At 34.1% G+C, this 15,826-nt stretch overlaps 1 protein-coding gene across 10 annotated transcripts in view; it reads left to right on the top strand.

Moving 5' to 3' along the window:
- Nucleotides 1–15,826, top strand: part of LOC128234225 (5'-AMP-activated protein kinase subunit gamma-1-like) — a 221,045-nt gene that overhangs the window by 128,230 nt on the left and 76,989 nt on the right. Inside the window, exon 1 of one of the 10 annotated variants that reach the window (XM_052948392.1) lies at nt 3,052–3,365. The exons of 8 other annotated variants lie outside the window; for them this stretch is intronic. In XM_052948392.1, coding sequence (XP_052804352.1) covers nt 3,303–3,365 — 63 coding nt within the window. In that variant the 5' untranslated portion in view covers nt 3,052–3,302. Of the gene's footprint in view, nt 1–3,051; nt 3,366–11,456; nt 11,634–15,826 lie in introns of those variants that run through there. One more of the 10 variants, XM_052948343.1, reaches the window with a different exon arrangement.

Here is a 15,826-nt window from a genome sequence, read left to right on the forward strand (position 1 = left end):
TATTAGATATTGTACACATATCAGGGTTCTGTGTTACAAATTATAAAGGGAACAAATTTAACAACTGGAAAATACACGTTTATGAGTTTCTGTGTACAGCAACCTCTCTCTTTCGCATTTCCAATGTGGCCCCATTGAAACAATTTGCAGAACCCTTATCAGAGGCGTGCTGGCTGACAAGCTTGATTGAAATATTTCTTGTTCACTGCTTCTAAAACCCTTGCAAGGATTTTTATTTTATTTGGTCAAATGTTAACCATATCAACATGATGTGCATTCCCAGCGCACCAGGTCAAGGTCAAGGTCACATTTCAAGGCCGAAGGTTCAAGCCATTAAATTACATATCTCATAAACCCCTTGACTAACTCTAATGATACTTGGTTTAATAATAAATTTGCTAGAAAAAATAGTCCCCTCATGGACCTGATTTCAGCCACATTCTGATCTATTTAACCCTACTTTACATGACAGGAAGTACCAATGGTTGACTTCAAACATGGGCCTCAGAGTATTAAAATATTATGCTACCTTGCAGGACAAATTAAGTTGGTTTATTGTCAGACCACATTCAATTCAGCTTGTACTCAAATTGATTTAGTTATTATCATAACTGTTTTTCAGAACAGTATTTTTTTTAATCTCCTGTATATTTGTAACTCTAATTTCGTACATATATTGAATGGATTTGTGCCTCATTTACATGCTTCTTATAAAGCTTAGAAGATAAAAATGAATACAATTATTTAGGAGGCTTGAATAACAGCTATATTTGGAATCTTTTTTGTCCTTATGAAATGAAATACCTTATTAATAATCTATCAAATGAGTTTATTATAATGCTTGCGAACATTAATTGCTCAATAAGCTGGTTTTATAAGCTCATATGTCTTTGTTCTTGAAGATATGCACTATCCATAACATTGTTAAAACAGAATTAAATATGTTATGACGATCTCATTACAGACTTCAGAATATGTTATTTTCTGAGAAAAAGAGAGTTTACAGCATAAGTTTCAGCGCAGCTGTTTAAGGGTTTTTATTTACCATAAGTTCTTAATGCAAACTGTGATACTATCAGGGAATAGTTATCGATGGACCTCCATGAGATGGACAGATATACTTAACCAGCTTTTGTTGTATTAGGAAGGCTTTTTCTGGAGAAACCGACTCCCCAATATTTTTGTGCTGAATTTGACAAAATAAGTTCACCAGTATATATGTATAGCTCTATGAGAACCGAGATCTGGTATTGATGATTTTGAACAAGTTCTGTATCAATGCCAGAAAGAGAATAATTCTTAGATTTTCATCTTTTGGTTTGTCTTTCTTTTCGTTTTGATGGTTGGTTATTCTGCGAATGAAATAAACAACATGTGATAATCAGTAATTAATCTGTATTTCATTATTTATTTTTTTGTGAAACTTTGCAGTGGGTGTTTAAGACACGGGCAGTTAAGGGACGTGAACTTATAGACAAAATATGATTGGCCTTATGAGTTATTTATGCAATTGATGGACCATTCCATAGCGTGACACAAAAATAGAAAGAAATATCGGTTGCAATATCTAAGGGCGATATATATTATACGAAATAATACGCCAAGTGTATTGAAGCATGGATTTGTATGTAAACATTTCTGATAATATTCATTCATATTTGAAATAATGATTATACATGCGAAATGTACATGTCAGTGTTTGTTTGAACATGTGTATTAACATTTTTGTGTCAAATACAAGGAAGTTACTTAAAATGGTATTTTTAGCAAGAAAGTGTCTTTGAATGTGTTATAGTAGAGTACATGAAAATTGGGAAGTTAAGTGACTTACTGGCTTACCTGTGCAGGTAGTTATTTTAATTAGACGGCTGAAACTATCTGTGTAGTTTATATGTATGAGTTAACCACTGTAATATCATTATCACACTGTGTATGAATATGGATTAGATATGAATGCATAAAATTTCATTGGAATTTGTGGTTTGTAATTACTTGATGATCGAAAATTAAACTTGAAAACAAATAATTGATGACCGAAAAATCTTGAAAACTGCTTCGTAAAACCAAAATTTTGCTGAACATTTTTCTTGATACAATATATATATGAATAAACATTGTACATTTTAAGAAGTAGAGCAAATCTTAAAATTAATCGGCTTCTTGGAGGTTTAAAACAGTTTTGTTTTAAAGGTGAACGAAATCATGATAAAAATCTAGGGCATCGTTATAAAGCATTATAATAGCTGATGAAATACTACAAGCTGTCATGCTTCCTTGTCAAAAAATTGCAGTATGCTATATGCATTTGTCCACATGGTGATGTCAATCTGCTCTTGTTATCTTGTATATGATCTTACAAAGTCATGGTTATTTTCATAATTATACACCTAGTAAAAAAACATACAACACTAATTGTTCTATTATAAAAGGTGTTACCAGATATGGTTAATTTTTCAGTCCGTTTTTTGAAGGATAATATTTCATGATTTTTAAGACCAGGACTACATGGTTAAAACCAGTACGAGTGTTTAAAATAATCTGAATAGGCAATTATCAGTTCAAGTTGAAAATGTATACCTTCCTTTCAAATTTCATTTAATTGACCCAGATAAAAGAATTTTTAAGTACATGAAATTTATCGGATTATGTCATTTTATACCTTAATGAGTTATTTTGAAATGGTTTTCGATCGCTTCAGCAATAATGTTTTTTTGGTATATTGTTCATTTTCTACTCGGTTAGTAAGTCAATTATCAAAATATTGTCACTTGGTCGCTGTTAAATGATATTTATACATGCGATTTGGAGGAAATAGTGATTTCTTAACCATAGTGACATTATTTCATTTCAGGGGAATAAAACTCATAGAATCTGTTAATATTTCTTGTTCCTAAAAATTTAACATAGTCAGCCATTTTTAATTAATTTTTTATGAAAAAAAGTGTTTTGAATGGGAAATAGTGGAACTTTATTGTGTGTAAATAGGTTGGCTTAAGAATAATATCTTTCATTTCTTACAGAGATTAAAAAAAAAACATGAGACAAATTAATTTTTCTCTTGTGTGATTAGGTTTGACAAATTGTTTGAGGATTCTTTTATGAAATTTGTGGAATTAATAATTTACCAAATTCTGCTGGATTTATTACGTTACGTTATGTGCAATATCAATTCATGAAGATACATGAAGATCGTGCGTTGAAGGAATAATATTAGTGTTACCAGGATTTTCGAGGCCTGTTGGTTTAATAGTGCCAGTAAATGTGTGTAGTTTATACAAATTAGACACGATCCATCAAGAAAAATGTACGGGCGTGGTGCATCCACTTCATACCGAGAACCACGGGATCTAAAAACCAAAATTAAGGTAAGATTCAACTGTGACTCTTAAGCAAGCATTTTTATTGATATTAAAAAAAAGAGTAAGGTCATCATTGGAATATAGATATTTGACATGTCTAAATGTGCAGCTTAATTATATTTAAAATAATTCATTAAAAAAATGAGCTCAAAGTATTAAACTTTTAATTTATTGTTGAAACTTTAAATGTGTAAGTTGAGAGATCATTAAGATGAAGTTATGGCCCAATATATGAATTGATTCAGTCATGTACGCCAAGAATCAAGATAGAGAGCACAAAATTCTTGGCTCTGCTTGGCTTGCTAGAAGCGAATAGCTAAGTAACGGTTTGTAGTGTTTTTTTTATACCATTACACTTTGATACACTTAACATTGAGATTTTACCTGTGTTTAATAATATATAATGTTGAAAGAATTAAGTATGCAAAGTGAATAAGATTCTAAGCCGGTTTATCACATGTAAGTGGGTTTGAACAGAGTATTCAGGTGTAAAAGATATCATAAAATGTTGGTTGAAAATTTGTGAGCAGTGTTATAGCTGTAATAAAATGCTCCATCAACCATGCATAAAATGATGAGTCCTTTGATCACCAGTATGACAAGCCTTTGATGGCTCTATTTATAGCAATAGATGTCATGGTAGTCGCATCATTTGAATGTACATGAATACTGTAAGTCAGGCAGACAGAAGGTCACTAGGTGACCTAGATCTATTGACCTAGATATAAATGTGTCAATTAAGGGGGAGCAACACTAGAACCCCTTGAGAACCCTTCCCCCCTGTCTCTTCAGTCATATCCCCTCCAAAAAGATTTCTGGCTAAAAATGTTGCAGGTGGGCGTGTGATGGGGATTCAATGTTATGTGAATATTTCTCTATAAAGGTTGGCCATAACAGCCGACCCCAAGATCTGCAACTGAAAGAATATATAATTTTTATATTTGATATAATTATAACACAATATTGCTACATTATTTAGATATTTGCGAGAATTAGTAAAATACAAACTGCTCCAAAATATTATTGGGCCACTCCAATTATTTTCCATCAATTCAGACGTAAAAAAACTAACCTTTGTTTGAAATCCTTTAAACGAAAATGTTTGAATAATTTACATGTTTTCATTGATAGAATTTCAAACAGTATATCAAGTGTTAAAGCCAATATTATGAAAAAAATATAACGCCAGTGCACAAGTTAATACTAGTAAAAGCTTCCTTGAATTTCAACAATGCACCCAAGGCCAAGTATAAACATCAAAAAACACTATACAACTTAAAACAAACTCCATATCACTGCATGAAACGAAGGAAAGACATGAAATAGCTGGAGTTGGAAACAATTAATTGCTGGTCATTCCTGGGGGATGTTGTTACATCAGTTAATTGCTGTTTAGCATTGTTATGTTTATGTTGTACAATATGTTATTGTCAAGATTTAATGGGAAGCAAACTTATCATCAAAGGCCATCTTAATAAAAAAATATTCATATGCCGTTTAGCTCGACCCAAATATTGTTCATTAGGAAGTTGTTGTTTTTTCCCTTTGAGCTGTTTTTCGCTTGTTACTTTAAAGAGAAAAGCCATGCAAGAACATTAACCTTGGCTGTAACTCTAAAGAAACTTGGAACATATGCTGCCAATGACCATAATAACATGTAAAGAAATGCTGAATACCCTGATTTAAATCATTATTGAGTTATCCCCCTTTTTGGACTGCTAAACGCCAACCAAATACAAGTGATGGTAACTATTCACTCTGTGTTTTTTTTTTATCGAGCGCGCTCACGATGAGTGAGACAGAGTTGTCTGTGTTCTGTGTATGTTTCATGCATGCAAAGGGCCATATGTGCGTATGAGCGCCCGTTTAGACTGTACTTTCGAGGCTGTATCTTGACCATGCATTATAGGATTTAAAAAAAAAACTTGTCATGAAGGCTCACCATGATAAGGCAATGTTTTACACACAAGATCCAGGTCTGTTCCTGGAAGGTCAAGGACAAGGTAAGAGGTCAAAGGTTGAAATGATCATTGTCTGGGCTGTATCTTGAACATGCATAATAATTTAGGATTAAGAACTCACCTGTCATATGAAGGTTCACCATCAATAAGTGGCGTGGGGGTATGGTTGATGACTGATCCTTATCTGGGCTGTATCTTTACTATGCATTATAGGATTTTCAATAAACTTGCCATGAACGGTCACCATTATGAGGTGGCAAGGGGGTATGGTTGATGACTGATCCTTGTCTGGGCTGTATCTTTACAATGCATGATAGGATTTTCAAAAAACTTGCCACAAAGGGTCACCATTATGAGGTCGCGTGTGGGTACTGATCCTTGTCTGGCCTGTGTCTTTACAATGCATTATAGGATTTTCAACAAAACTTGCCATGATGAGGCGTTGTGCCGCAGGGTCCATGTATTGTTCAACTCCATGTTATTCTGTATTGCAATTGCATGGGAGAGCATTATGTCTGTGTCAAAGACTTTTGCAACAGACTTGATATGTCACCATTTGGTGTCAAGTCTTGTTTGTTATTCTACTATTAGTCAGTCTTGTGTAATTCAAGGCACCTTGAATGTAATGTTCATGTCTTTCACCATGTAGACCATTCACATGTGCAACAAATATTTGTAAACTTCTAATATTTACTCAAGTGCTGTTGGCTTTAAATGCCATAGGTTGTTTATTTCTGTATTTCTTAAAAGCATCTGCAAATCTCCCTAATGGAGTTATATAACTCTGCCATTCCTAACAATCCATTCAGTCTACCAAATATCAATTGAATTGTGGAGTAATGGTTGTTGACACATCTTGATAGCTATCCAATATTCCTGACATATGTTCATCAAATATTTTTTTACTGCAGAAATCTTACAAAAATTGCATTCGTTTCTTTTCAGGAAATTATTTCTGTCATTTCTATGGCAATTTCCGAAAGGAATTAGATATTTTATATTTCCTAAAAATATCGTTTAGGTACGATTCAATTTGTGGTAGGGCCTTGTTGGTTTGTTAGCCTTGATAACATACATATGATAACGTACCGGACGTCCGGGATTGTCCCAGAAATCGTATCTCTGTCACGGAGGGTGCATGTTTGTCCCGGAAAGTCATAAAAAAAAAAAAAAAAAAAAATTCTCGGAATCGATTATCTTAATTTTACCAATGTAAGTCAGCTATTTTGCCTGTCCGGGACACTGGTCGTAAAACACAGGACATATTGACACTAATCCGTTAATTGGTACGTGTGTCGTCGATGTCATCGTCAATCACCCGATAATTGATCTATTGGCCTATTGTTGTGCTTAACGAGTCGGGGAGGGTTCTTGTATACAAATTCATTGTTTCATATGGACTTGTTTGGTCTTATGAATGATAGCTTTTAATTGATGAATTTATATTTTTCACACATTTTACCGACAAACAAGCATGAAGGTAAGTTCAAAGAAAGTGACAAAATGAGTAAAAAAACAAAATTAAAACACGGAAAACATCTCATATTCCATTCAAATTTTAAAGTCGATACGTCGTTATGCTTTAAACAACTTGCGCGTCCATAAGGAATTTGAGTGTTTTGAACTTTTTTTCGAACTGTCGTTGTGTATTTTTACGCCGAAATAAAACTGACGATATGGGGTTTACAGGTGGTTATATAGAGTGCTTTAATCACGTGACCATGGTAAGTCACGTGATCGCCTTATAAAGCCGATTGTTGACACGTCTCTATCAAAATTATATGCATCTCCAAACAGAAAAAAGCTCATCGACTGGAAAATCTTCTTGATCGTCTCGAAAATATTGTGTGTAATATATTGCAAACATTTTAAATGTGATGAAAAATAAATATTTTGTAATGCATGTTCTCAAAAGCGCGGGAAAACAGGTGCCCGTATAGTTGTTTATTTCCTGTTATGATGAAACCGAAAGTAGACTGCATATCCTCCTGGTTAGCACTTCATTTAAAGCCTGGGTAATTATCTGGTGGTTTTCTTTTTCAAGAAAATGCAGAAAAAAAAAAAACCATGTCAAGTAAAAAATATGTCTTGGCAGTTCAAATAGCTACATTTTCCCGACATTAAAAACGTCTAAAATAGCCCCAGATATGCTATAGAATGCACCACAGACGTTCCCTATTTAAAAAAAAATCGGGGGGGGGGGGGGGGTGCCCGGACCCCCCTGGTGGGCGTTGACATTACGACGAGTGTCCAGGAATCGACACAAGAAATGATCACATGTATGCTTGATACCAAGTTGGCCGCAACAACCTTGCCCTTAACTAAATAACTTTTAAGATGTATTCAAATGAATCTTAATGATACACATGTTGTCAATGACCATATTATAACTTACGGGGCTAGTAGGTGACCCGATATGGGATATATGGGACAAAGGAATCCATATCGGGTGAGAGAGAAAAAGTGAATGACTAAGACAGTGACTTCTCAATTAGAGAATTTCCGGCCAAAATGGACAGTTCGAATGGTAATTCGGCAGGTTTAAGTGGAAAAATCAGGTTGTCGGTTCTTCTCAGTTTTAGAATACAAACCCAGCGCGCTACCTTAAAATCGTCCAAGTTTACTTTTTATTTCTTTAAAGGGGAAAAAAGTAATAAAATATGGCCAAAGTGTACCATTTCGGCCTAGAAATTGTGAAAATTCTTGGGGCAGTACCCTCAAACCCCCCTGCCAACACTTTAAACCAAATGATTTCCCATAATGAGGCAGGGGTGCATGTCAAGGATTATGCCCCTAAATTACGCCCCCCTCTAATTTCCAATCCTGGACCCACTCCTGATTACTTAATAAAATTGTATGATGATATTAAAATCACAATAATTAAAAAATTCTAACATGCAACTTACTTGATGTAGCAGCTTCCATGTTTGAATTTTTTTTAAGAACATAATATCAACGTATTAAAGTTCATTATAAATCTTACTTACTTACTTGATGGTATAATCATATAAAATAGCTAACAAGACAACAAATAATTTCATGAAATGGTACCCAATGGACATTAAAAATCAATGGGGAACACAAAAACGCATCAAAGATCTTGTTTCCATTTTCTTGGAAAATTGTTGTTATAGAATATCAGCCAATGTTTAATGGTTTATGTCTGAGGGTTTTTTTGCAAATCCTATCTCATAAGGCCTAAGGTTTAGTTACTTATCTATTTGAGCTTGAGTGTGATGAAAGTTGAAGATAAACAGAACCATGCTCCGGTCTTTTTACAGGAAACAGAACTGGTGACCTTTTGAGTCATTTCTTTGTTTGCTAAGGAAATGTAAGGAAACAGAACTTGAAGGAAACATAATTAGAGATCTTTTGAGTCATTTCTGGGAAACTAAGGAAACAGAATAAGTGACCTTTTGAATCTTTCTTGGTTACTAAGGAAACAGAACAGGTGACCTTTTAGTCTTTTTCTGGGTAATACAAAGGAAACGTTGTACACATTATGGGTCATTTCTGGGTTACTAAGCGGAACTGGTGACCTTTTGTGACTTTTTTCTGGGGTACTAAGCAAACAGAAATGGTGACCTTTGATAGGCTATAAAGAGAAAGACACCCCCCCCCCCCTCCCTAGAAGACTATCGCATGAATTTCACCCTCAAATCCCTGTCCTGGAAAATACTGGAGGTCAATCTTTGGAGCGATTCTGTACCTTTGAACTTTTTTCAATAGTCCAGGGGCCAGTTCCAACTTGTGAAAACGCTCTAAGGATTCTTAGAAATTTGCCCCTGCACTGTTTAGATTATCATGAAACTGGTCCCTTTTTATTTGGAAATGTGACCTAATTGAGGTTTTGTGACCTTATTTTCAAGGTCAATTATTTTTTTATACAGGTATTCCCTTTGTATAGTTTTGTGATAATTCTGTTGAACTTTAAAGCTTCAAATTCTTTAAATAATACTTAAGAGTGTCCACTTTGTTATATGCTTATGAAGAAAAAAAAGGCATAGTATTATTTTGATAATTGGTACCAGCTAGACTCTTAACCTCAGTGCAGGTATGTGTGATAATTGTTTGATAAGTTCCACCTTTGTCTTTGTGTGATGAAGTAGGTAGGCATACTGTTTTATAGCTGTTCATGCATTGAGCAAAACAATAGTTAAGTATGTGTACATGATGACATGACCTGAGTTAAAGAGTTGGAGGTTGATAAGGTGGAATGAGGTGAAATATTATAATTTTAGTATTTTTTGTCCATATTATTCTATAATTACAACTGTTTTTATTCCTTGTTAATAAAACTAATTATTGGTGGGTTGTTTTAAGACATTGAAACATGTGACAATATTATACGTGTCATTCAGGAGTTTATTCGCAGTACATTGTTTCGGAGTCATTAAAAGACCTACGAATTGCTTAATCCTGTGTTTTGTGGATGTAAATGGGAATTCGGTCCTTGTTAGGAAGATTCCCTTGAGAGTATATGCTTGTCAGCTGTATATGTTAAAAGACCTCAGCTCAGAAGTTTTTCAAGAGTATCATAATATTATGGCTGGATGTTATGGAAGGGAACACACATAATTCCAGAATTATTAGACTCTTCTTTCTTCATATCTTTCTTGATATATGATCATGCTTGCAGTGTGTATGTTTTGTGTAAATACTGTTTCTTGTATAAAACAATAAACTTCCAAGTGTATAAAAGATGTCTGGCTTTATGATGAATTACATACAACATAAGTGAACGATTTGGTGTGTGATTCTCGTCTCAGAATATATTTGTGTATAAACTTTATCAAGACAATATAACAGGAAGGGTATAATACACTGATTTTCCACAATTTTACACTGTACATGTTTGTATCAGTAGTATATACAGACTATAGCTAATGCCAGAAAAGTCTTAGAATGTTTCTGGATATTTGAGTATGCCCGATTACATAGAAGCCTGGATAGGATATGTTACACTAATTGTTTGAAAAATTACACTTAAATTCTAACGGAGTTTCTTGAAATCCACGAAAGTTGTTTATTTAAAGTCATTCTGTGAATTTTTGTGCCTGTTTAAAAAGATTGTTTCTTGAAAACCTCTGGCAATCGGAATCAGATGTCCATTGATATAATATGAAACTTAAACTTAATTTTGTGTTGACTAAACAATATATGGAAAAACATCAGTGGTGGAAACTGAGTTTATCTTGGCATATATATGAAAAGTGAACAACAGTTTTGAATGTTTTGGAAATATTAATCGGATATGTTATAAAGTTGTCAATCTACATCCTCAAAGAATGGCACTCTCGTGCCAGTAATATTTTTAATTGAAGTGGTGATTATATTCCATGTCTGAATCTTATTATTAGAAGACTTTTTTAAAAAGAAAGCCAAATTTTTTATAACGTTTTAAAACGACTATTATGTTGTACCAGTTTGACTGTGAGCTAAACCAAAACTATTTGAAACAATATTGTTTTATTATTGGATAGTTGAACAAAATTTAAATGCTACATGTATATCTTATTTTGGATATTATAATACTCTATACTTGATTAATAATTTTTTACTCTCTGTAATAATCAGTATCAATTTATTGGCAACATCAAATGGCAAATAAATGCCTTTGGCTGTTGGTCCATAATTGATCCACTACCTTTGTTCTAATTATAATGTCAAAGCTAAACATTTCTGTAATCCAATTAAAAATGAAAAAGATGTGCTTGTTGACACAATTATCTAATTATGAATGCCTCTTGGTCATGCCTTAAACTGTGCTGTGAAAGTAATTAGCACTTTGGTAATTCCTATTATGTTTGATCTACATGTATTGTTCAAAGTTTTGTGTCTTGAATTTGCAGCCATGTTTAAGGACCTCTTAGAGAACATTTTGCTTGATACATTGATCTTTGTGGACTACCTATCCATGATTGTGTGCTAAATATATGTTGGTCATCCAGCTTAAAAAATTCAATGTTGAGAAACAGTGCATGGACTTCCTTGAATTTTATTACTGGTGTTGAAGACTCCCTGATGACACAGACCTGAATGCAGGGGACAATTTCTAAGTTAATAGACATTTCAGTAAAGTAAGCTACTCATAAATTAAGCATGCCCTAAGCAGAAAGTTTTGGATGCTGAGGAAAAACTACTTGTGACGATGTCGAAGATTTATTTATATCTGATGTCAGCTCAGTTAGAGCGTGCAAGGGAAAGACAACTACGTAAAGAACAAAAATATGGGGAGCAACCCCCACTGCAGCCTTCTCAGTACCCTAGATCTCGCAGCCATAGTCAGGAACAGATATCTTTGCAAAGACAGGTAATATTATGCAGTTCCTTGCTTTTGCATAATTTATGTGATGATGACAGTAAGCGATTTCTATGAGGTGATTTTCCATGCGTGCTGTATATGAATGAGTTGTTACAGTTGATGGTTTTGATGTGGGTTATTTGGTTAATCTAATAATCTAAAATTCTTGTTAAAAATATGACCCTTTAAAATCTGATGTATCAAATGAAAGGTTTGTTCAAACAGGATTTGGGTCAAATGCAGTGCTTTGGCTCATTACATAGGTTTTAGATTCTGGAAAAACTGCATTGATAGTGGACTAAAATTTGCGAAGGGGACGGAAGTCAGGGCTGGATCAAGGATTACAAGGAGTACAAGGAATTTACCCAGCCTCAGTACATGTAGATCCCCCATTTCCCCCCCCCCCCAAGTCTGCTACAGGAAGTTTACATAACCATCAACTCAGTTAAAATCAATTTTCAAATACTGAAAATCTGCTTTAAACTGTAACAGAAGTAATATTACAGTAGCAAGTGGGCACAGAAAAGCATGAATAGAGTGTTTTTCATGTGCAATTACCAAAACATTCCTGAATTCAAAAAACAATTTCAAAAACAATTTCTGAATTATTTTTCTTCTAACAAAATGACCTCCCAATCACAGACAGCCAGTGAGGATCACAAACTGCTGTTCACTTGGTTTGGTTCCAAAACTTGTTTACCAATTTCTGTCAGCCTTGGAGTAAGTAATTGAAATTGATACTTTCCACAAGTTCTTTCAATCAAAGAAAGAACATTTCTTAAGGCTTTTATACAGAAGGGCTGTAAATGCAACTTAATATGGAGTAGACAGTCGTTTGTACTTGTAATGTCATAATTAATAACAAGTTCCTTTGTTATGACATGACCATCTAATCCCTTAAAGGCGCACAATAGAGGTTGATGCAAACAAATTGTTTGTATTTTAATGCATTTTCTTAACTCATTTATAACGTAAATGATAAAAAAACAAAAAAAACCTTCTGATTTAGGTACAGTTTATAAAAAAATTAACCTTTTATAAATGTTTTTTTTTTCTTTCAATTAGTAGCTATACCTAGCCACACTTCCCCAGTTAAAAAATCGCCAAATTATCGCTCATATTTTAAAGCTGTAGATACATGTACCTACATCAATTATGTGCACACATGCACTCATACACATGCACTCAAAGACACTCAAACATGTGCACACACACATGCATGCACGCAAATGAAAATCTTGCATCCATTCATGATGGCTGTCATGACGAACTTAATGGCAACAACCTTTTTGTTAATTTTGCAAAAGAATTTTATGCTTGAGCCATAAATTGGATACTGTATAAAAATTAATGGTGCGATTACTTTGAAGCACATGGAGTTTTAACATCCTAGAAGTATTGCTTGAGTTACTTCCCTTTGTCTATGAGCTTTCCCATTCACCAGTTTTATTTAATGCTCTTTTGTAGCTGTATATTCCAAATTCAAACCGCACTGCCCAACCCCCATTAACCTGAAACCCACTGCCTGAGCCTCTGATGCTTATAGCCCTGAATCAAAGTTAGTTCTTCAGGGTTTCATCAACCACCTGGAAAGATTCCTGCTGTTGGCTGTTCAACGTTTAATTTGGATCTTCTCCTAAAATTACATAACAAATTAGTGTTTGTTGCAGTTTGTTTTCTCAGCTGTTAAATGCTGACATAAAAGATGAAGTATGGAAGAATTTTCCTGTAAGTCATGTGAGAAAACAGGGTTTGGTATGGGGGTTGGGGGTCATTTAGTGGGCGATACTTTTGACATGTGCCCCCTCTCTCCAGAACTAAAATATATATATATGGTTTAATGTGGGTAAGAGGGTGTGGGGCTTTAGATCTAAATATGTGTATCTATAAAGTTGAAAAATTAGTGTTGATATAGGATATATTGCAGGGCTTCTAAAGTTTTTGAATCTCAATTAGTTTGGGCAAGGACGATCGACGATCTAACAATTAATGATGTGTCACCGATGTATAATAATTGGTTTATTGGTCCATGGAAAAGTGTATCGAAACCTGCCATTTAGCATGTATCATATGCAAAGCCTGATTGTAAGAAATAAGTAGATTTTATTTCATATGGAAAAAATAAATAGGCGCACCACAACACTGGCTTTGATATTTTTGAAAGGCAATTTATGACAGTTGAAAAGATTACCATCATGAAAAACAGGATAACATAATCTTATGTTTTTAAAAAAAAGGTTTCATGATATCATATGGCATTTATGTTCAATGCCTCACAAAGGATCAATTCCATGCAATTAAATCCATGTTGATCGGTTCTCTGTGCTAGCAACTGATGCTCCTGTCATACTTAGAGACAAACAAATATTAACATTGATCCCTGGGTTGGCATTGTTTGCAGGAATTCAGACTGTGTGCAAAAACATGCACAGCTTCATTAAATATATTCACAGGTTTAAAGTAACAAATTGTTTGGAAAATAGAGTGGATCCAGGTTCACCAGCCCCCTTCCCCCCCCCCCCTTCCAAAAAAAATACATAAAACTTCATGAAAATGTTATTTAAAAGATTAAAAATATGTATAAAACATGTCCAACTGTTCATGTAACTGTGGTTGAAAATCAGGCATCATTTTCTTGGGAGTCTGATCTCCCTCAAAATACCTTTACCAATTTTTGAGCCTATTTATATCGGTTCCTGGGGAAGGGCCTCAAGTTTTAGGGCCCCCTTTACTAACTTACTCTGGGTCTGCCCCTGTAACTTTCGTTGCTTTCGAATTAAACAACAATATTCTTAACAATCAGCACACTGTACCTTAATTATGAGTACTTAATATTATCGAAGCAAATACAAAAAACATGTTATTGTTCTACACTTGCAAACTTGAACTAGAATAGATTGTCTTGGTTTGTTTATTATTTTCAACTGGGTTCGTTTGGTGCAAGTGTAATTATTACACTGTGAGGAATAAAAGACTTGCTTACTTTTATGTAATAGTAAGACGACATAGTTAGTTGACAGAAAGTAAAGTTTTAATGATTAAGAACGGGCTCAGTGAGAATTGCAGACGAGCCCTTCTTAATAATTGAAATATTACTTCGGTCATCTAACTGTCCTAGAGTTCTACCCCATTGGCTGACACATTGTCAACACCAACTCTGACGCAGGAAGTGTGTATGGGATGAGTGGCAGAAGGCAGACCGTTGAACACCCGCGGAAGTTGAAATTATTAATAATTTTATTTAGGCTTAGTACTTAATGATTGCCTATCTACAATTTGATTGGCTGAAAATGTAGGTTGTATTCTAATATAATGTATACATGATCTCTGTAGGATGATAATCCAGATATTGCTCTTTATTGCCTTTAGCCTTGAACCTTATCATGGTATAACATAAAACCGATTTGCTGTGAACTTCAATAGACCCCGTCCCCCCTGCAAAAGTTCAAGGTTCAATAGGCTAAGACACCACTTGTACTTAAAAAAATCAACATGTATGTACTCCTGTTTGAATGGTTTAACATTTTTAACATCAGATCTTTACATAGCAATGTCTAATCTTGTTTTGGATCTTTCAACTGCTGTAATTTTACTCATTAGAGGATTATATTCATGTAAATTTGTATGTAAACCATCTGGTCTGTTTCAAATCAAGATAAGTAAGCCCTGCATGTTTGTTGTAACATGATTTTTCTTCCCCACTCAAATTTTGCCCCATTTCTGGTAACATGCTCTTGTAGTAGTATTAAGGCCATCTGTAAAAAAAAAATTGTTTCCTTTAGTGAAATGTGGGCCTAGCGCTAGACTGTTGTACCACCTTCTATTTATATATTGAGTTACAACTATTTCACACAAAGCTCACCGTTAAGCTTACCTAAAAGAGTCTATTTATCAAGTGTTTTAATATGAAGTCATATTGTATATAATTAGCCCTTTACCTCATGCCAAACCAAGCCATATAAGGCCTGCCGTTGCATGGCTTATCAGTACATGCATTACCTGTCATGAGTAGCCAATAAGATTATGACCCCCTATAGTACTAGAGCTGCAACAATTTACTTAAAGCTCGATTTAATTCCAATATCAAACATGTTGATTCGATTATTCGATTCCATGTTTTACTTTATGCTGCTATGTAATATTTAGTTGTATATTTAAAAGGTGTTTAATTATTGCAATTATGAAAAACTAGGACAGTATTT

Source organism: Mya arenaria, chromosome 1, assembly GCF_026914265.1.
Source record: "Mya arenaria isolate MELC-2E11 chromosome 1, ASM2691426v1".
NCBI classification, from domain to species: domain Eukaryota; kingdom Metazoa; phylum Mollusca; class Bivalvia; order Myida; family Myidae; genus Mya; species Mya arenaria.